The sequence below is a fragment of the Microcaecilia unicolor genome, chromosome 2 (genome assembly GCF_901765095.1).
Source record: "Microcaecilia unicolor chromosome 2, aMicUni1.1, whole genome shotgun sequence".
NCBI lineage: Eukaryota > Metazoa > Chordata > Amphibia > Gymnophiona > Siphonopidae > Microcaecilia > Microcaecilia unicolor.
Window position 1 is genome coordinate 625,078,707 of NC_044032.1, and position 22,500 is coordinate 625,101,206.

The following is a 22,500-nucleotide window of genomic DNA, read 5'->3' on the forward strand; positions in this document are numbered from 1 at the left end:
TCGAGCAATTCCTGCTTTTTCCTTGTTCCCTTCCTGAAGTGGCTCCACTATGTGGCTGTCAGGCTTGCTGGGGATGTAACTCCTGACTGAAGCTAAAGGATCTACACAGTCTAAACATAAGCCAGTGAATACTTTTCCTCTGGGCACCGATGTACCCCCTTGAAAGAGCATATTTCTTATTCTGCTATCCACAGAATCTCTATTCACAGCTTTTATCTTATGCAGCTCCTTTGGCTTCAGTTGTAAAATCTAACTTCTATTCCCAGTGACCCCAAGTTTAACCCCCAGTGAGCTTCACACCGGCCAGGGTAAAACAAGGTAGGTTTTCTCTCTCTCTCTCATTTTTTTTTTTTAAACTTAGAACTCCTTTTACAAAGCCGCACTAGCGATTCCTGTGCTGCAAATGCAACAAATCCCATTCAATTCCTATGAGCTTTAAACAGCATTTGCCGCACCGGAATTGCTAGCGCAACTTTGTAAAAGGAGACCTTAAATTTTACAAATTAACGAGTTATTAACCCGCTTAACATCCAGAGCAAATTGGGTATTAATAAATAACATGCAATTTGTCAAAATAAGTAACTTTACAGAAAAATAACCATTGCACTATAGGCTGTCTGTCTTTACCCAGTAATCATAAAGAAGTATAAACAGATATCAAACATGAAATTATATAAATTTGCTCAATCCACCATAATCTAAGAAAATACAGAAATGTATCACAACTACATAAAATACTGGTGAATTAATCAAGCAAGGTTTTCCTTGCTCCACAGACTACAAAGGTGCCAAAAACAAATGGCCTTCTGGGTCATTCTAGACCCATGCTCATTCACTTCACCTAGAGAGAATGAACTACCGTGTTTCCCCGAAAATAGGGCATCCCCATAAAATAAGACCTACCGAGGTTTTTGGTGCCCTTGGAAAATATAAGGCCTCCCCCGAAAGTAAGGCCTAGCAAAGTTTTTCTTTTACCGGTAAGTAGGGTCGCCCCCCCCCCCCCCACCCGAGATCGCCGGGCCCCCCTCCGTCGCTCCAAAACTAACCCCCCCTCCGTCGCTCCGAAACTAACCTGAACTTAAGTCTCCTTTCACTTTCCTTCCAGTTCACAGCAAGCAGCAGGGCAGGCCACTCCTTCCTTCCATGTCCCGCCCTCGCCTGACGTAAAGTAACGTCAGGCGAGGGTGGGGCATGGAAGGAAGGAGAGGCCTGCCCTGCTGCTCCTGCGAACTGGAAGGAAAGTGAAAGGAGGCTTAAGTTCAGGTTAGTTTCGGAGCGACGGAGGGGGGTGGGATCCAGCGACTTCGGGTGGGAGCGCCATCTCGGGTGGTGGGGGGGGGCGACCTCGGGTGGGGGTTACCGGTAGTTGCAGGAGCGACGGAGGGAAGGTGGGCGGGCCAACCGTGTTTCCCCGAAATACTAAGTCCGCCCCTGAAAATAAGACCTAGCGCCTTTTTGGGCGCAAAAATTAATATAAGACAGTGTCTTATATTCGGGGAAACACGGTAAGTATTTACTCATTCGTAGCGTTTAGCACTGGCCTTAGTTGATACAGCCAGAGTTGCCATCTAAGCATCACTTGACATGTAAACACATATGCAACCCTTTAAGTTTTGTCTTTTATACCATTAATTTTCTAATTAGAGATCCTCTGTGTTTATTCCACACCTTTTTGAATTCCGCCACAGTTTATTTTTTCTCCATCAACCACCCTCTCCATGAAAGAATTTTCTGACCTTACTTTCCTTTCCTTCACCCTTTCCGTCCATATGCAGTAGCTCTTTTCTCTCTCTTCCCCTCTATGTGCCACATTTCCCTACATCAATGTGCAGTATCTCCCTTCTCTGTCCTTCCCCTTCGTCCAGGTGCAACATCTCCTTCCTCTCCTCTTTCCTTCCATTCATGTGCAGCATTTCCTCCCTCTTTTCTTCCCCCTCCACTCCATTATGTCCAGCATTAACACCACTTCCATCCCCCATTTCCAGCATCTCTCCATCTCTTTTTCACTTCCTGTTAAGAACTCCCCATATCTGTTATCTTGTATTCCATCCCCTCCCCTCTCTATCCATCACCTCTTCCTGGCTCCCCCAACCCAACCATCATCTCTCAATGCTCCCCTTTGTTCCCTTTCCCCTCAGTCCAGCATTGCCCTTACTTTGCTTTTTTTCTTGCCGCCAGACACCACCGCAAAGAGGATCTTGCAGCCTGTGCCTGCGCTCAGAGTCTAGCAGTCTCGTCCCCAATGTAAATTTCTTGTGTTGGAAAGGGTAGGACGGGTAGGACTGGTAGAACTTAAAAGACAGCACAGGACCTTATAGCCCGTAATCAACATACCTTTCTGCCTCAAAATGCAGCCCTATAAAAGGTGCTGGGAGGTCTCTGGAGTACATTGGGGAGCAATGAGGGTGTATCTGAAGATCTTGGGAAGGGGGGATACCATCGGCTTGCAGGCCTTACAATAACCACTATTGGCATAACGAGTCTCAAATATCAGGGCCAAAATTTGGACCGGAACAGATAAAATTAAGTGTTAGTCCTATAGGAGTACAGATTGCTTGACAGCACAGAAAAGAACAGTTTCATACTTTGTCTTGTTTACTAAGACCAATCAAAATCTTGATCCACTTGGACACAGAGCACAGTAGCTTGTAGCGCTATAGAAATGCTAAATAGTAGTAGTAACAATTAAATGTCTAATAATTAGTAAAAGAAAACTGCATTTTATCTCTTGTTTGATTAGAACAGAGTTTACCTAGTAGGTTCAGGCTTCTTGCTTTGGCAGTTGACTAGCAACAGATAATCTTGAGGATCTTCCTGGATGGGTGAAGAATCCAGATGTTGTACGTTAATTGGTTGATAAGGCGGAGGTAGGGAGCCAAGGGAAGATGGTGCAGTATTGATAGCTAAGGGTAACTCAATGGGTGCTTGTAAAGAGCAACTGGGTGGTTTCAAAGAATCTGCCAAAACACAAATATTAAGACTTACTGCTTTGTTACATCATTCTTTACTTTTTAAATAAAATATAAGGTGCAACAAAAATCATACAATAATAGAATTTTTCCACTAAAATGCACATTAAGGCAGAAGAATAAGGCAAATGTTAGAACAAATTTAATTCCATATAAATATTACTTATTTTTAAAACATTTAAACAAGTTTTGAACTCAAGTGGAGGCTTAAAATTAAATAAGCAAATTTAATATACATATACTGTTGGTGGAGATCAACCAACATTTGCTACGTGGCCACTTATGAGACACCATCATATTCGTCAATATAAGGGAAATTGGGGTGCTGCCAGGTACTTGTGACCTGGTTTGGCCACTGTTGGAAACAGGATACTGGGTTAGATGGACTATTGGTCTGGCCCAGTATGGCTACTCATGTTTTTGTTTAGGCACCAGACTTCTTAAAACACAGTGGTCTTCCAGAGGACCTCACTGTCCATGCTGCCAATGGAAATTCCAATTACAAAGCACTGAGGCACTTAGGCTACTATGCCAGGGAGAATTCTGCACAAAAATGTTTAAACTTCTGCACAAATTTAAAATATTGTATACTTTATTTGTAATTTTTTTGAGCATATTTCCCCACAATAAAGCCTGACATCACCCCACCAGCCTTTTCCCTGCTCAGGCTCAACCTTCCCCAGCAATACTGAGAATAACAGACACTGAAGCCGAAGCCACTGACAATCCCAAACTTGCACACCACGAATCGAAGGTATGCCACACCCTAGCATAAGCTATCGAGGTGGATCTTTTCCGAGCCTACAGCATCGTAGCGATAACAGTGTCCGGATACCCTTTTCTTCTCAACCTCGCCCTTTCAAGGGCCAGGCCATAAGACCAAAGGGGGAGGGTTCCTCCATCGTGACTGGCCCCTGCAGCAGGAGACTGTCCTGCGCCAGTAGCAGAAAAGGACGATCGAACAGAAGCCGGATCACATCTGCGTACCAGGGTCGTCTGGGCCAATCCGGGGCCACTAGGATCACTTGACTGGGATGACTGGCAAAGTGAGTCAGTAACCTACCCACCATTGGCCACGGGGGAAAGGCATAGAGAAGGCCCCTGGGCCAAGGTTGAAGAAGGGCATCGATACCTTCTGAGCCCAGCTCTCATCACCTCTGAAAAAACGGGGAACCTTCACATTGAATGCGGTGGCCATCAAGTCCATCTCTGGCATCCCCCAACGGGCAGTTATCTGATCGAAGGCCAGAGGGGACGGCTCCAACTGGTGGCAACTGAGAAAGTCCGCTTGCACTTTCTGTGACCCTGCTATACGAGCCGCTGTCAAGAAAAAGAGATGAGTCTCTGCCCAACGGCAGATCAGAGCCACCTGGTGCCCCCCTGACGGTTTACGTAGGCGACCGCCGTCGCATTGTCCGAAACACTCAAACTGGGCAACCGCGGAGAAGAGACAGAAACTCCCAAAGGGCCAGACAAATCGCCCGCAACTCCAAGCAGTTGATGGACCATGACGCCTCCGTCGAAGTCCAAACGCCCTGGGCCATCTGTTAGAGGCAATGAGCCCCCCAGCCAGACAGTGATACATCTGTGGTCACTGTCTTCTAGTCCGGGATTACCAGAGGAATGCCCGACACCAGATTCTTCTGAATGAACCACCAGAGCATGATTATGTGAAGATGGGCCGAACATGGAACCCGAACCTCATAATACTCCAAGAGCGGAGACCAACGGCTCAGAAGGTGAACCGGGAGGTGGCGCATGGGAGCTCTGGCCCACTTTACCACGTCGAAGGTGGAGGACATGGAACCCAGAACTTATACATAGTCCCAAGCCCGCAGGTTCGGAGTTTGAAACAGCGCTCAAGACTGAGCCTGTAACCGCTGTGCTTGAGCTGAAGGAAGAGAAACTATCCCTGTTCGAGTTCGAAGCACACCCCCAAGTATTCCAGCGTTAGGCTGCACTTTGGGAAGTTGATCACCCAACCAAGCGACTGAAGCAACCTGACAGCTTTGTCGGTTGCCCGCCAACTCTGCTCGAAAGAAGACGCCCGCACAAGCCAGTCATCTAGATAAGGATGGACCTGAATCCCTTCCTTCCTGAGATAGGCCCCCACTACTACCAGACCCTTGGAAAAGGTCCGAGGTGCTGTGGTTAGGCCGAAGGGCATCACCTTGAATTGAAAATGACGACCGAGCACTGCAAAGCGAAGAAAGCGCCTGTGGGGAGGCCAGATTGGAATGTGTAAATAGGCGTCAAAAACTCCCCTGGCTGTACTGCTGCGATCACAGATCGGAGGGTTTCCATGCGGAAAATCTGAACCCGTAAGGACCTGTTGACGCACTTGAGATCTAAGATGGGTTGCCAAGAACCACCCTTTTTTGGCACCACAAAATAAATGGAGTATCGACTGCATCCTCTTTCTGCTGGGGGTACGGGCTAGACGGCACCCAGCTGTTGTAAGTTGAGGAGGGTGTGTTGAACGGTCTGCATCTTGGCAGGACATTTGCAAGGAGATTCCAGAAAAGAGCCTACTATCGGACGAGCCAATTCTAACTTGTAGCCATCTCTGATAACCTCCAAGACCCATTCGTCGAATGTTACCCTGGTCCACTCCACCAGGAATAGGGACAGTCTGCCCCCAATTATCGGCTGGATATGGACCAGGGCCCCATCACTGGGCGGACCTGGCTGCGGGCTGGTTTCTGTTACCGGAAAGCAAGGCCCACCTATCACCACGAAAGGGCTGAGGCCTCTGAGAAGACCTTGCTGTAAAAGAGGCCCCACGACCTGGACGGTAACGCCGTGTATCCCTAAACTTAGGTCTAGGTCCTGCCAGTCGTACAAACTTGGACCTGTCCTCCAGGAGGCACTGACCCTTAGAGTCACTGAGGTCCTTCATAATCTGTTCTAGGTCTGTCCCAAACAAAAGCTTTCCCCTAAAATGAAGCCTTGCTAAATGTGACTTAGAGGCCATGTCTGCAGCCAATGCTGCAACCACAGACAGCAACGCGCTGTGACCGCTAGGGAAACCTCCTTCGCCGAAGCCCTCAAAAGATCCGCAAGGAAGGCTAATCCGGACTCTAAGGCCGGCAAAACAGCCACGAGATCTTCCAGAGGGGAGGCTTTCTGTACCCAAGATAAGCATGCCCGCACCGCATAGGACCCACAAACTGAGGCCTGCAGGGAAAGGGCCGCTACTTCAAAGGACATCTTAAAGCAAGTCTCCAACTTATGATCCTGAGGGTCCTTGAGCGCCGTGCCGCCCTCCACAGGGACAGTGGTTTTCTTAGTGACCGCTGTGATTAAGGAAGCCACCATAGGGACCTTCAGCAAGTCTAAGTCAGGAGCAGGTAGCGCGTAAAGACGCGACATAACTCTAAGCAACCTTAAGCCCACCGTCTGGCGTAACCCACTGCGCCAAAATAAGGATCTTTATGGCCTCATGCACATGAAAGGAACGAGGTGGGCATTTAGTGCCAGACATAATAGAGGGCACCGGACCTGTTCCCCCTGACAATTCAGGGGGGAAATGGTCAAAACCTCAAAAGCCCTAACAATCAGGGAGGGAAGCTCTTCCCTGCGAAAAAGGCAGGCAGCCGTTGTATCATCCCCCTCCTCAGAGGGCAGGGTAACCTCATCTGCCAAATCCAAAGATTCTGAGGGAGAGCCTGGAGACAAAACCAGGTCATCTGTGTCAGATAGCTCCTTGGGATTCAAAATCTCCACCCGGGGACGTTTTGGCAGGAAAGACTGAGAGGCTGCAGCAACCGAAGTTTGCTGAGGAAGAGACGGGGCTGCCTGAAGAGAAACGCCCGACTTCTTCAAAAGAAAGGCATTGTGCATTAATAAAACAAAATCCGTGGAAAAAGGAACTGCAAGGGACTCCCCTGCTCCCTATACATCACTTCCTTCCATCGGAGCCTGTGCCACAGAAGCGCGCTGCACCTCTTGTCTATCAACCGCCACGTGCGGAGCAGGACACGCCTGAGAGGAAAAAATGGTAACCACCATATGCGGAGCGGGACACGCCTGAGAGGAAAAAATGGCGCCTGCCAACGCGCACTGAACTAACTGCCCCCGAGGAAACCGCCGAAACTATCCCCTGTGCTTCCAACTCACCCGGACGCCTGAGGGGAATCCTCGTCGTGCTCAACAACCGCTGTGGACTGACAGCGGCAGGACTCACACTCCCCCGATGCTGCTCTCCAGCCCCCACACCAGGAGCAGCGCTTAGCCGCCTCAGAAGGCACTGACATGCTCCACAAACACCTGCCCCAAAACTGACTCGGCAGAACGTCCAGTTCCTCCATATGATTAAACAAAACCAAAGTCTCTTACCTTTTTTTTTTTTTTTTTTTAAGTCAGGAGAGAAAGGAAACACCCGATCAGGCCAACAGCCCCGGGTGACGGAGAAAAGGTAGGAGGAGACCGGGAGGGACCTGGCACCACCAGGTGTACACCACAAGCTGCAAACAACCACTCAACCCCTGTCTGTGCTAAACTAGGCCCAAAGGACACCAGTAGCCAGAACAAACCAGAGCTGCACAGAGATGTCCGTCCACCTGCTAGACAGAGAGAATACTGAGGTTCAGCTGGCTGCACAGGTTCACATATAGCAAACCTTGGAGGTTCTCTCTATCTCCACCTGCTAGTAGAGGGACACAACCCACAAGTCTCTGGATTGATCTGTGGGACGCCATGGGATTTGTGTTTGCTTCTCAAAACTGCAAATAATTTATGATTTGCTTATGAAAATACCCTGTATTGGACAAATTTCCTTGTAGTCCTCTTAATTGGTTAAAACTTACCATAAATTATGTGCCTGGGAATGAGTGGGAAAGATAACTAAACTACGCCAAAACAATTCAAAGATCCTCATATGAATCTAATGCTTACCCTTTAATATTCTAGGGCTTAACAACTAATTTTAAACTAAGGCAAAATTGGAGGAGCAGCCTAAGGGTTAGTGGCAAAGGGCCAAGAACCTGAAGAACTGAGTTTGACTCCTATCGCAGCCGCTTGCGATATGGATAAGTCAAGTGACCCTCCATGCCCAGGTATGAAACTTAAATTGTGAACCCACCAGGGATAGAAAAAGTACCTACATATAATATGTAAACCACTTTAGTTGTATTCCAGAAAAATATGGCTGTAGAGTCAGTACAGCAAACCTTCAACTCCAACTCCTACTGATATTAGGATTTAAAGTTTTTGTCCTGGATCTAAAGTACTGATAAATATAACTTGGAGTGGAGGAGTGGCCTAGTGGTTAGGGTGGTGGACTTTGGTCCTGGGGAACTGAGGAACTGAGTTCGATTCCCACTTCAGGCACAGGCAGCTCCTTGTGACTCTGGGCAAGTCACTTAACCCTCCATTGCCCATGTAAGCCGCATTGAGCCTGCCATGAGTGGGAAAGCGCAGGGTACAAATGTAACTAAAATAAAATAGATACTATTGGAGATTCTACATGGAATGTTGCTACTACTGGAGATTCTAGATGGAATGTTCCTACTATTGGAGATTCTACATGGAATGTGCTATTACATTCCTTAGAAGGCTGCGCAGGCTTCTGTTTCTGTGAGTCTGACGTCCTGCACGTCAGACTCACAGAATCAGAAGCCGCGCGGCCACATTGGTGATCTGCAAGGGCCGACTTCTACATGGAATGTTGCTAGTGGAAATAGCAACATTCCATGTAGAATCTCAAATAGTAGCAACAGTGGAGGAGGAGTGGCCTAGTGGTTTAGGGTGGTGGACTTGGTCCTGAGGAACTGAGTTTGATTCCCACTTCAGGCACAGGGCAGATCCTTGTGACTCTGGGCAAGTCACTTAAACCTCCATTGCCCCATGTAAGCCGCATTGAGCCTGCCATGAGTGGGAAAGCGCGGGGTACAAATGTAACAAAAATAAAAAAATTTATATGTACCAGTACTACTTCATATATATAATATTTTTTGTCCTGGATTTAAGTATAAAATGATAAATTTACCATATAATGTTTATTTTAAAGCTGGACATGGAGTCAGTACATTTTTACCGACTGACCCACAGCCCTGCCTAGAAAGGCGGTATATAACCCTTAACCATAACACACCCCCTCCTTTTTATATTAGGCTCTTTAAACAAGTTAATAACAAAATCTTAATATGATTTAAAGTAAAATTAATCACTATACCCACAAATTCTCTTCTACCCAAGTTTTAAGCAACCGAATCTCCCACACCTACCCATGAAGCTTCCTCTGCTCTCAGTGATTTGTCAGAATGGAAGGAGAAAAAAATGCTTTGCTGTATATGTTTTCAAACTCAAATATATCCATTTAACTCATCCCACTTCCTATCTAGCAGTGACAATTTTATTCTTCTCATTTTAGAGGTCAAGCTTGGTTTTGTGATTCTCCTCAACCCTGGTGAGAATCCTTGTTTGGAACAGTGTCACAAACTGCACCACATGGAATGTAGTACAGCTCAGGAATTGGGACTGAACTGGTCCAAACAGTATAATGTTGTAATGAGAGATATGATATCCAGTGCATAAAAAACATATTATATGGCAATCTTGCTACCATAATTGCTTTCAAGTTTTCATGTGATTAGGTGAACGAAGTTCGTGTTCTATCCTAATTCGTTTCTATTCACACTCTCTACTGCTCCCACCCACGCTTAATATCTGGTTCATTTCTTCGATTGTAACACAATTGATTACTGTAACTCTCCACCCCCAAATCACTAATGTTGAAACATAACCAGGAAATGTAGATGGAAAGTGATGACCACAAGTGCTCGCAGTCTAAGCAAAGAAGTTCATGACCTTCAAGCCCTGAGTTGGAGGCACACTTAGATGTTGGTGCAATCACGGAGACGTGGCTCAATGGTCCCCATGAATGGTTTTCTGTACAAGGATCACATCTGTGGAATGTTCTTCTCAGCTCCTAAGATTATAATCCTCCCTATTTAAATTAAGACTGACCTCAAACATCTTTTTGAAGATGCCAATCATTACTATCCTTCTGCCCATCCGGGAGGGCTATTTGCTAGGAGTATCCCTGTTTTCCTCCATTCCCCTTTTACTATCGCAATTCTACTTCTCCCCCATTACCTTTTTTGTATCCTGTCTTATTGTTCACTGTTTTTCCCCATCTCTCCTCCCCCCTCTTTCAGTTTTAGATTTTAAGCCACCCTGACGTCTCCAAATGGTGGGTTACTAAATACTAAAAAAATAATAAACTTGGATTATATATATATATATATATATATATATATATACACACACACACAAACACACATATATATGTATACACACACACTCTTATAACACTTTGGGGCTCATTTTCAAAGCACTTAGCCTTACAAAGTTCCATAGTAACCTATGGAACTTTGTAAGACTAAGTGCTTTGAAAATACACCTCTTTGTAATATAGCCATAAACAGTACCTTTTCAAAATTTTATTACATTTCAGATATAAAAGATAAGCTTACCTTCATCAGTAGGATTAAACCCACAAATATCACAAATACATCGAACCCACTTATTCATTTCCTCTTCACTGTCTGCCACAAGGTAGAAACTCTATCAATGGTCTTGATGTCAAAATATAGCTGTTTCAAACTCTTTTTTGTTAAATGTCAATCCAGCATCAATCGTTCACACAAGTTTAAGTCAATAATGCGAATTGGTTTCCGTTGTGTGGGTCCAGTTTGTGTAGTACTCCAGCACATCGGGGTCTCCTGTTAGACGTCCACTGCGAAGCACAAACCATCTCTTCTTCCATGCCTAAAGAAAACAAAAATATTGCAGTAAATGTTTTTAAAAAGCAAGTAGACAGTCCCTGCTCAAAGAGCTTACAATCTAATAGACAAGTGAACGGTCGGTCCGATAGGGGCAGTCTGGATTCACTGAACGGTAAGGGTTAGGTGCCGAACGCAGCACTGAAGAGGTGGGCTTTAAGCAAAGACTTGAAGACGGGCAGGGAGGGGGCTTGGCGTAAGGGCTCAGGAAGGTTGTTCCAAGCATAGGGTGGGGCGAGGCAGAATGAGCGGAGCCTGGAGTTGGCGGTGGTGAAGGGTACTGAGAGGAGGATTTATCCTGTGAACGGAGGTTACGGGCGGGAACGTAAGGGAGATGAGGGTAGAAAGATAGTGAGGGGCAGCAGACTGAGTGCATATGTAGGTAAGAAGGAGAAGCTTGAATTGAATGCGGTATCTGATCGGAAGCCAGTGAAGTGACTTGAGGAGAGGGGTGATATGAGTAGTAGTTACTTAGAGAGATAACTGTCTCCTGGAGGTAAAATTAGCTAATTGCTTTTTGCTTGATCAGTGCAACGAAAGTATTATACTACTAGAGATCTTCTTTCTAAACTGTTTGTGTAGGTCAAAGATATATATAGTATTCAAATTTCAAGCTATCATCACAATGTAAATACTTGAGCACATTCTCACTACAATTTAAATACTTAAACATGTAATATTATTATTATTTATTGCATTTGTACCCCACATTATCCCACCTTTTTGCAGGCTCAATGTGGCTTACAGGGTGTTAATATGATATAGTCATTACATAATCTTAGATACAGTCGATAATAAGCTGAAGGTAGATGAGGATTTAGATGGAAAGGGTTAGGTAGGTCGTGTGAGAGGTGTTTTAAAGCACTTGGTGGTATAAGGAGTGATTTGTTTCATTAAGGATGACTTTTGTAGGCTTTGTTGAAGAGATGTGTCTTCAAAGATTTGCGAAAGCTGGTTAAGTTGTCTGTGTTTTCAGGGGTCATGTGGTAGTGCGTTCCATAATCTTGTGTTTTTGTACGCAAAGGTAGTAGCATATGCCTGTTTGTATTTAATTCCTTACAGCTGGGGAAGTTCAAATGGAGGAACTTGTTGGGCTAATCTTCTGGCGTTTCTGGGCGGTAAGTCTACTAGGTTTAGAATGTATAGTGGGGCATCTGCGTGAATGATTTTGTGTACGGTCGTGCAGATCTTGAACTCAATTCGTTCCTTGAGCGGGAGCCAGTGCAGTTTCTCTCTTAGGGGCTTCCCACTTTCGTATTCGGTTTTTCCAAAAATGAGTCGGGCTGCGGTGTTCTGGGCTGTTTGGAGTTTTTTAATGGTCTGTTCTTTACAGCCTGCGTACAGAGCGTTGCAGTAGTCCAGGTGACTTATCACTAGTGACTGTACTAGGGTGCGGAAGATATTTCTTGGGAAAAAAGGTTTTATTCTTTTGAGTTTCCTCATCGAGTAGAACATAGATAGTTCATCCAGAAAATTCCTTCTCAGCAGTGAACAATAAAACATTCATTGAAGACAGACATATTAAAAATATCAATTTCAATAGTACAAACAAAATTAAATTCATTATCTAAAACTCAACCTGAATTACCCCCCCTCCCCGGTCAATCTTGCTATTTGTTCTTTTGTTGACTCAGTGATTCACAGTGCGGTAAACAGGTTCGCCAATTTGAATATATTTAATTTAGAGCCTGTAAACTGTTTTGACTTGCTTGACAGGAAAAGACAGTATAGCAAGTCCTCTAATATAAAACCTCTCTGAAAAAAAAGCAAAAGAAATGGAAAAGGGTCACTAGTGGAGTGTCCCGTGGGCCCGTTTTGGAATCTGTACTGTTTAACATATTCATAATAATTTGGAGATAGAAGTAATGAAGGAGGTGATCACACTGCCAATGACAAAATTGTTCAAAGTCATTAATACAAGGGAAGATCGTGAGGGTTTGCAGAAGAATTTTGTGAGACTAACTAGCATCTAAATGGCAGACAAAATTTAACACTAACAAGTACAAAGTGATGCTCAAAGGGAAACATAATTCCAATCAGGTACAAAATGCTCAGGTCCGTCTTAGGAGTCATCATCCAGAAAAACATATTAGAGTCACTGTGGACAATATAATGAAATTTTCATTCCAGTGTGCCAAGGCTGCTAAAAAGCTAAAAAAAATATTAAGAATTATTTGAAAAGGGATGAAAACAAAACAGGAATATCATAATTCCTGTGTATTAGTCCCTGGTGCAACCACACCTTGAGCACTATGTGCAGTTCTGATCACCCCGTCTCAAAAAGGATATGGTGGAACTAGAAAAGATTCAGAGAAGAATGGCAAAAATGATCAAGGGGATAGAATACCTTTTATGATGGACGGCTAACACATAAGGACTTTTCAGCTTGGAGATAACAACTGAGGAGATATCAGGAAATTTAGACTTGTTTATGATGGATCACTGGCTGTTACTTTCCTTTCCTTGAGTCCTGCCAAACCAGTACAGACAAGTTGGATGTGTCTCCCTGCCAGCAGACAGAGCCATAGAAAAACTGTTCAAAGCGGAACCCACTTCCCTCATAGGGAGGCTGGTGCTGCATTCAGCTCCTCAGTGTCTTTCCTAATTTTTTCAATTTTCTCTTTAAAAAAACATGGCTAATTCTTATGCCTTCAGACTATTTTCACATAGCTAACCAATCCACAGAGCAAGAAACATCAAATATGACTTTCTATAAAAGGGAAAGGGAAATGGGACTTGATATACCGCTTTCTGAGGTTTTTGCAACTACATTCAAAGCGGTTTACATATATTCGGGTACTTATTTTGTACCAGGGCAATGGAGGGGAGGGTTAAGTGACTTGCCCAGAGTCACAAGGAGCTGCAGTGGGAATCGAACTCAGTTCCCCAGGACCAAAGTCCACTGCACTAACCACTAGGCTACTCCTCCAGGAAATGTATACAAAAAATGTTCAACGTGTGCTCATATATTTTCAAGGGACACTCACAGACCAGAATGGTCTAAACTGTAGTCCCAATCATTGCACAGTATTTTTCATTGTTTTATCAAAAGGACTTCACCAAACATCCACCAAATGTGATTAAACTTTTATAAAGGTCAAAAGCACTTAGCTTTATAATCCTTACGGGTTCCGACATGGACCATGTTTTTTTTGCATTGAAGCTTTTTAAGGAATCCACTTAACAAAAGGCTCTGGCTGTGTTCTCTCTCTTAGTTGGTTTTAGAAGGCCATGCCTACTTCCTGGTTGCCTGATGTTCTGTGCAAGTATGTGAAGCAAAAGTACTTGTAAGGTATTATCCCTTCATTACCAGCCATTTTAAAGCTAGTTTTATATAATTTGATTTATGGAGTGTTTTAATAGTAGAACTACTCTGAATACTCTTTATTATGCTCTTATTTTCAGAGACTGACACAGCCAGATCCATTTGCTAAACGGGTTCCTTGAAATAGCTCCATTGCGAAATACTGTCCATGTCAGGATCCGGAGGATTATAAAAGCTAAGGGGTATGTTTACTAAGGCATGTTAGCGTTTTTAACGCACCTATAAAGAGTAAGGCACATTAAACGATAATGAGCCAATACATTCTTATAGGCACGTTGGCATTTAACACGCGTTAAAAATGCTAACGAGCCTATAGCGTGCATTTGTAAACATAGGCATAAGTGCTTCTGACCTTTATAAAAGTTTAACCACATTTGGTGGATGTTTGGTGAAGTCATTCTGATAAACAGTGAAAAACAGTGTGCAATGATTAAAACATTTTATAACTTTTGTAAAAAATTTCCTTTATTTCTAGAAAGTCACATTTCATGTTTTTGCTCTGTGGATTGGTTAGCTATGTGAGTTCACTTAATTTTCCCAGAGACACTTTCTACATAGAATACCTCTCATTTTTCATGTTGGTAGTCAGACTATATTCAGCACTGGAAAGAGTTAATTTTAAAAAAAATATTTATATCTTACCAAACTTGGAATTAAGTCATTAATTATCTCCTCTCTAGTACAAACCAAAACTTTTTAAAAATTCCCCCCCCCCCCAGTTTTGGCCGAAACACTACTGAAATTATCTAAGAACTTTCGGCGAGGGTCAAGGCCCACTGGAAATTGTCAGAGTTGCAGTCAGGAACCCTCTGCTAAACCCATAGGAGATTACCACCTCCCAGGAACTACAAGCACAGGCTGACAACTGGGAGAGCCATTTTAACAGACTTCTCAACAAGTCTGGCACGTTTAAGGTTCCCAAGTCAATGCAGATGTAGTTAAATATCCCTGAGACAGGAACTTTGCGAGAATGTGTTTAAAAAAAAATCATGATTACCAGTTTTTTATGCTTACCCAAACTGAGCAGCAGTGAGTATTTCCCATTCATTAGTTATAAAGCTGATTAAGGGAAGCATGATATAGATCAGTGTTTCCCACTGTTCCCCTTGGAATAGGAGAGCCCGAAAACCTGAGCCTGGAAACATCTGTGTCTCTCCGTTGTGTAACCCAGTTTCCTGCCTGGCAGAGTCAAAGGGCTTGACCGTGTCTGACCTGGATGCGGAGGCACTGCTAGGAATTCGAAAAGGTGGTCTGCCATTGGGGTTCCATCACTGGTGGAACTCCTCCTGGTTGAGGCAACTTTACACCTGTTGCCCTCAGTGGGGTAACTTTGGAAGGTGTGTGGTAGACGCTAGAGAGAGCAGACATCTCTTTAACCAAGACTTCAACTGACTTGTCCATGCTTATGAGTAAGATCAATATTTTATCTAAAAATGTGAAGACTTTCAAGTCAGATTTTGAGAGACAAATTCAACAGGTTACAAAGGATGTTAAATCTGCGCAAGATCTAATACCTTCTTTGGTTAAGGATAATATTCTGATCCACAAAAAGATGGAAAATTTTGAGAATTATAATCGTTTAAATGTGCATTTTCCATTTGTTGAATTTCTCTAGTTTGTGGATATGACTCCAGTTGATGCTTTTTAAGAAGTATTTGATTGACATTTTGCTTTATTCCTCTGAACATATTCCCCCGGTTAATAGGGTTTATAATTTGCCTAATTCTCCAAATAAAACGGTTTATGAAACTACCGTGAGCAAAGAAGCTCGAGATGAGCAAAAAGAACTTTCAGCTAAGAACGTTGAATGAAAAGAAAAATATAGATTTGGACTTACATAATCTGATCTGCCTTTTAGAAACCTCTATGGCTAAAGTGATAGAGAGAGCAACCTTGTTGGTTATGTTTATTTTTGAGCAAGATTTAAGTGCTATGATAAGGTTGTAAGGAAATCTAGTGACTTATTTTATGAGCAGAAAGTCTGGATTTATTTAGATGCATCTAAAGTAACACAAGAAAGAAGGAAAGCTTTTCTTTCTTTGTGACAGTGAGTTAAAAGATTTGTGAGCTTTAATTTTTATTAAACTACCCTTGTAAATGTGTTATTAAGCGCTGCGTACGACTGGTAGCGCTATAGAAATGATTTGTAGTAGGTATAAAGCATGTCTTCTTTGTACCTAAAAGTTAAAATCATTCTTGGACTTGAAGAGTATTTCCATTGTTCCAGATAGTGGAGCTAAGGCTACAGAATAATACTAAAGTAGCAGGGTTTATCATACTAGTGCCTTTCCTCAGTTTTCCTTTCAATTTCTCTCTATATAGGTTTTGAATAGTCTGACCGCCATTGTTTTCTTCGTGATCTAATGTAAGAGTTAAATGGTTTCTTGTTCTTTCATACAAAATATATTTCCTCGATTCTTCTAAATATTATTTATTGATGTTCTGGATTTCCTAAAACAAGTGGGTTTACTTGTGTTAACTGTTTGCTTAAAATTATAAAGATTTTTTAAAAATCATATAAATGGCTCATCCAAGTCATCGTAGAACATAGAACAGAATGGAGAAGTAGACTAATGGTTAGTGCAGCGGGCTTTGAGCCTGGCAACCTGGCTCCGATTCCCACTGAAACTCCTTGTGATCTTGGGCAAGTCACTTAACCCTCCATTGCCCCAGGTACAAAAACTTAGATTGTGAGCCCTCTGGGGACAGAGAAAGTACCTGAATATAATTGCGTACATCTAGTGTACACCAGAGCCGGTGGTGGGTGGCAGGGATAGTGCTGGGCAGACTTATACGGTCTGTGTCAGAGCTGGTGGTTGGGAGGCGGGGTTGGTGGTTGGGAGGCGGGGATAGTGCTGGGCAGACTTATACGGTCTGTGCCAGAGTTGGTGGTTGGGAGGCGGGGATAGGGCTGGCCAGACTTATACGGTCTGTGCACTGAAGAGGACAGTACAAATAAAAAAAAAAGTAGCACATATGAATTTATCTTCTTGGGCAGACTGGATGGACCGTGCAGGTCTTTTTCTGCCGTCATCTACTATGTTACTATGTTACTAGTAGCACTTTAGAAATGGTTAGTAGTTGAAGAACACCAACAAATTTATGTATTTACTGTACATTTATACCCCACGTTTTTCCCACAGTTTTGCAGGCTCAAAGTGGCTTACAATGCACTGAAAGGCTATCGCCAGATCAGAGGTGGTACATTACAAGTGAATTGGTTAGAATAGAAGGAACAGGGAAAGAAGAAAATAGGGAAAGGATAAGAGAGTCCAAAACGGTCTGTAGATATATGTTGGCAGGAAGAACTTCAGGCCATACGTGAAATCCTTGGAGTTGGCTGAACCTCGATTGGCTAGAAGAGATGTAAATTGACCAGACACATCAAGACAACCTTGCATGATGGAAATGGAGTTGAAATCCGCTCCTAACCGTCCACTCCTGCTCCCAGGGCAACTGGCGCAGCGACCCACACACTCTCAGACATCTTCAACGGTAAACAGCAGAAGAAAAACAGTGGCAGCCAGCAAACAGTCAAATGTGGCTGGTTTCACGGGTGGAATCGGCAGGACAGCACTCTCCAAGAGGACCCAACGAAGCTGCCACATCGTCCAACGGCCAGCAACCGACCAAGCGGCAGGCCGACGTCAGCGGGAAGCCTGCAGCGCTGAAGAAGCCAGCGACCCGGAGGAACAGACAGATGGCCGCAGTCGGCAGGTCAAACGAGCCCCCTGCAACGTGCCGGGTCCCGCTGGGTGATCCAGAACCAGTCCGCTCCCACCCGCAGCCGCCACCACGCCCCCGAAATGATGAAAGAGGCAGGTGCAAAAAAAAAAATGGAATTATAAAATTGCAGAAAAACTTTAGCCTGGAAAAACTACAAGGAAAAAGCAGCAACTGACACACAAGAACAATGAAACTACTTGAAAAAGTTTACTGCAAGGGGAGCATGCCTTTCTGGCTCCACAGAAAGCAAAGAAGTTGAGTAGCCACAGGTGGTGGTGGAGCACAGGAACCACTGTGTGTGTGTGCAACCCAACCCAAAGCTCTTACAATAAAAACAATGGTAGGGGAATGCTTTCCCGAGCACAGGCGCCACTGAATGATATAACTTGTCCATGGAGACTTCCCACCTTGCTTGTCCTCTGAGCAAGAGAAGAGAGGTGACAACCCATGAAAAAAAAAAAAAGCAAAGAGAGTTGAGTGTTATCTCGCCTGGGAACCCAGTGGAAAACTGTCTTCCAGACACCATGGAGAAACGGAACTGCAGTAGCACCACACAAAGATATGGGAAGGGAACCCACTCACATAATTTGTTCACTGCTCTGCAAAGCTCTAAGCTTTGACAGTTTTGTTACCTATTTTTCCATCCAGGGCTCTACTGAGGAAGTCACCCATACAAGAGGGCTACATATGCTTTTTGCCCTCAAAGAATACAACAATTCCTGTTCTGACAAATTTTCAAAGTGCTGATTATTGAACAGAATTAGATAGGACATTATACTAATTCAATTCAATGTCTACCAAAAACATGCACTTTACTGATTTATGAATTAAACATCTAATTAGAACAAGCTTGTTAACTGCTTTCCCCATGTAAAAAAATTCTTAACATTAAATACTTAAAATACTGATGTTTATTATGCCAACAACCGCTATTAAGTTTTTGTAGCATAAGTGTGGATGTTTGTTTCAGTGGTATAATGAGTCACTCTTATTGAAGCTGGCATGGATTAAACTCAAAAACAAAAGCAATTACATAAACTACACATTTTAATACTGCAGATACAAAGGTTCCCTGGATTACAGTACAAAGCACAATTTAGTAGTGGAATAAAGCTTGATGCTAGACAAGAGAACTGACATCAGCATCCTTACTAATCATGGCACAAAAGCTCCTCTATGTGTTGTCAAAGTGCAGAATGAGCCCACATAAATCACTCTTTGTTATCTGAAAATACACCAGATTCCAAAAGCTTGTTCTATATTTAACCTTGGAGCATTAGTAGCTACACAGTAATCAGGCACATTGCCTCACAGAGCCTTAGAGAATATGACAGTCGCACTGTTTATATAACAATGAATCTTGCTCCCTTTAGATTACTTTGCATGGAAAAAATTTAGGAATAAGGAAACTTTCATTTCAACCCAAATTTCACCAGGATGTACTTTGCTACAACAGATATTTAATGACCCGTAGTGAAGTGTACTTCCAGGTCATCAGGCTTTGGATGTTCCCTGAGAACTATTTTGTCTTCCTCGGCATAGACATCACATGACCAATACAGCCAGTAGGGCCCCCACCCCGGTGGGACAGCACTTCACAGAACCAGGACACTGTACCAGTGATTTCACAGTGAGAATCCTGAAAGGTAACTTTAAAACCATACAAGAACGTAAGACCTTTGAAGTCAGAATGATTGATATTTTAACACCCAACAGAAAGGACTTAACAAGGATCTGGGGTTCCTAACCCATTATAAACCATAAAGCTGTATGTCTCTGTTGATCACCCCACCCCTCACCTATCCACACCCATCCTGTTAGAATATCAATGATATGCTTTGATGTCCCCATGCATACCTCCGACCCACCCCCATCCTCCCACCCTGTCAGACTGTCATAGTAATGCTTGAATGTTTTCACTTATATACACTGTCAGCTAGCACATTTGCTTATTTCCGATCTGACGAAGAAGGGCAACCTTCGAAAGCTAATCAAGAAATGTATTAAGTTATGTCCAATAAAAAAGGGATCATCTTATTTTCTTTTCCATGTTTTATTTTGTTTGATTTCTATAGATTCTACATGGAATGTTGCTATTCCACTAGCAACATTCCATGTAGAAGTCGGCCCTTGTAGATCACCAATGTGGCCGCGCAGGCTTCTGCTTCTGTGAGTCTGACGTCCTGCACGTACGTGCAGGACGTCAGACTCACAGAAACAGAAGCCTGCCATCCTTCTACATGGAATGTTGCTAGTGGAATAGCAAATTCCACGTAGAATCTCCATGTAGACATCCAGTAGAATCTCCAATAGTAGCAACATTCCATGTAGAATCTCCAATGGTATCTATTTTACTGTCATAGTAATGCTTGAATGTTTTCACTTATATACACTGTCAGCTAGCACATTTGCTTATTTCCGATCTGACGAAGAAGGGCAACCTTCGAAAGCTAATCAAGAAATGTATTAAGTTATGTCCAATAAAAAAGGGATCATCTTATTTTCTTTTCCACGTTTTATTTTGTTTGATTTCTATTGATTGTCTTCCTCGGCAAAAGGTTATAAAAGTGATGCACGTCCCCAGAGCAACTCACTGACAGATCACAACACAGCCGGTCAAGATCACCACCTCCTTCTGGAGGCGCACTTAGCCAGCCAGCTCAGTTTTCAGGATATCCATAAAGAAATGCTCAGGACCCGGCTAAGGCACAGGAAACTAGGCAAATGCCCTAGAATCCAAAGGTTTAGGTGTGTGTGGGGGGGGGGGGGGGGGGGGTAGGAAAGCTGTCAGATACGCTCAGGAGGATAGGATTGCCAACTGTCTGGATTTGTCAGGATTCTACAAACTTGTAAAATTTGTAAAACTGTTCTGAAGCTAGAAGAATGGCTACAGTGTTTAGGCATGTTTGAGTTTAGCCCTCTATTGTGCTCCAGTGCAGACACTGTGGTAGATGAAGCCAGTCGGAAGGCTGCTGTAGTCACAGGAAGGAGAAGCAGAGTGGGGTAGTCCTTATGCAGTGCAAGTGCTGTGGGGAAAACTAAGCCCTGCATCCAGCCTTAGAGAAAGCCAGTGGAACTAATGCGTGTCCTGGGAAATAGAGGATGTTCAGAACATAAGATGCGGGTAGGAACGCAAGAGGTCTGGGCATTGGAGCCGACTCTTAAAGAGACGCTTACCTTTTTTTTTTTTGTTAGGAGAGAAAGGAAACACCCCATCAGGCCAACAGCCCCGGGCGATGGAGGAAAGGTAGGAGGAGACTGCTTGAGCACCCCCAATATTGAGAAAATTCCTTGTATGTATCCAGGGAGGGGTTATTTCCATTGGGCTTAGCACCCCCAATAATTTTGAAAAGTTGGCTCCTATGGGTTTGGGGAAAGTGTGAGTGGGCTTGTACAGGCTTGGGGGGGGGGGGGGGGACTAACTGGTATCAAATGTAAGAATTTTACATGATGGGGGAAGAGCTGTTTGAGGAGGCAGTGACTCAGCACATGTTGACTATTAAGTTACCTAGGCAAATTCTTTCAAAATTGTCCTAACACTACCTCCACTCTGTATCTTTTCAGAAACACCAAAGGAAGCAAAGTATTTTCTTTTGCTTCTTCCATTTGTGAAGTTTATTTATTTTTTCACATGTAAAACTGTAAATATAAAACTTCATGGGGGGTCACGTGATGCGTGAGCGATAGCGGTCAAGTTTCGCTAGAGCTGCTCGGAGCCCCGTCCGAAATCGACCTTTTTGCCGAGAACAAGGAACAAGAGACCTCTAATTTTCAGTGCACGCTGCTTATATATGGACAAGTATATCCCGAGCGGCGATGGCACAAAGAAAAAAAAGATGAGAAACAGCGGATCGGCAAATCCAATATGGCGGCTGTAATCCCGGCAGCCTCGCCACCCCCTTTGAATGCAGATCTCATCCCAGACCTCACGGATGCGGTGGTACGTGCTCTCGACCCCAAATTTGCCCAGCTTTCAGAGCAGATTGCTGGTATAACGGCACTGACCTCGGAGCTGACACGCCGCACTGGGGAGTTGGAGGCGAGGGTTGCGGAAGTGGACGACGGCCAGCAAGCACACACGGGAGAGCTCGAACAGCTCTCACGGCTGGTGCAGGATTGTGCACAGAAGGTGGAAGACCTTGAAAATCGATCGCGCCGGGACAACCTAAGGTTCGTAGGCTTTTCAGAAGCTTTACCGGACGCGCAACTGAAAAAGACATTGGAGACATGGTTGCTTGCCACCCTTCCTGAAGTGGGGGAAGGCCGCGCAATTTCATTAGAGCGGGCGCATCAAGTGGGCCCAAAGTCGGCGAGGGACACAAGACCAAGAGTGGTGCTAGCTAAATTTCATTGATACTCGCAGAAAGCCACCATCTTGAGGTCCTACAAAACAACAGAGAGACCCCAAAGTATGATGGCTCACTAGTGCGAATTTTTCAGGATTACTCGGTGGCGCTGGCGGCGCAACGCCGGGCCTTCTCCACGGTCTGCTCCCAGCTGGTGGATAAGCAACACCGCTTCACCTTACAGTACCCGGCTACATTGAAGGTCCTCGTGAACGGCAAGTGGAATCCTTCGTGCAACCGGAGTTGGCCCAGGACTGGTTGAATCAACAAGATACTTGAACAGTAGATGCTAAGTAGAGACCTGTTATCTTGTGCCAGGAAATGTTCTGTTTGACAGATGGTTACTA

At 44.0% G+C, this 22,500-nt stretch overlaps 1 protein-coding gene across 1 annotated transcript in view; it reads right to left on the minus strand.

Moving 5' to 3' along the window:
- GAB1 (GRB2 associated binding protein 1) overlaps positions 1-22,500 on the minus strand; it is a 194,392-nt gene that overhangs the window by 63,514 nt on the left and 108,378 nt on the right. Inside the window, 4 exon segments of the mRNA XM_030192241.1 lie at positions 2,753-2,957; positions 10,448-10,609; positions 10,612-10,651; positions 10,653-10,742. Coding sequence (XP_030048101.1) covers positions 2,753-2,957; positions 10,448-10,609; positions 10,612-10,651; positions 10,653-10,742 — 497 coding nt within the window.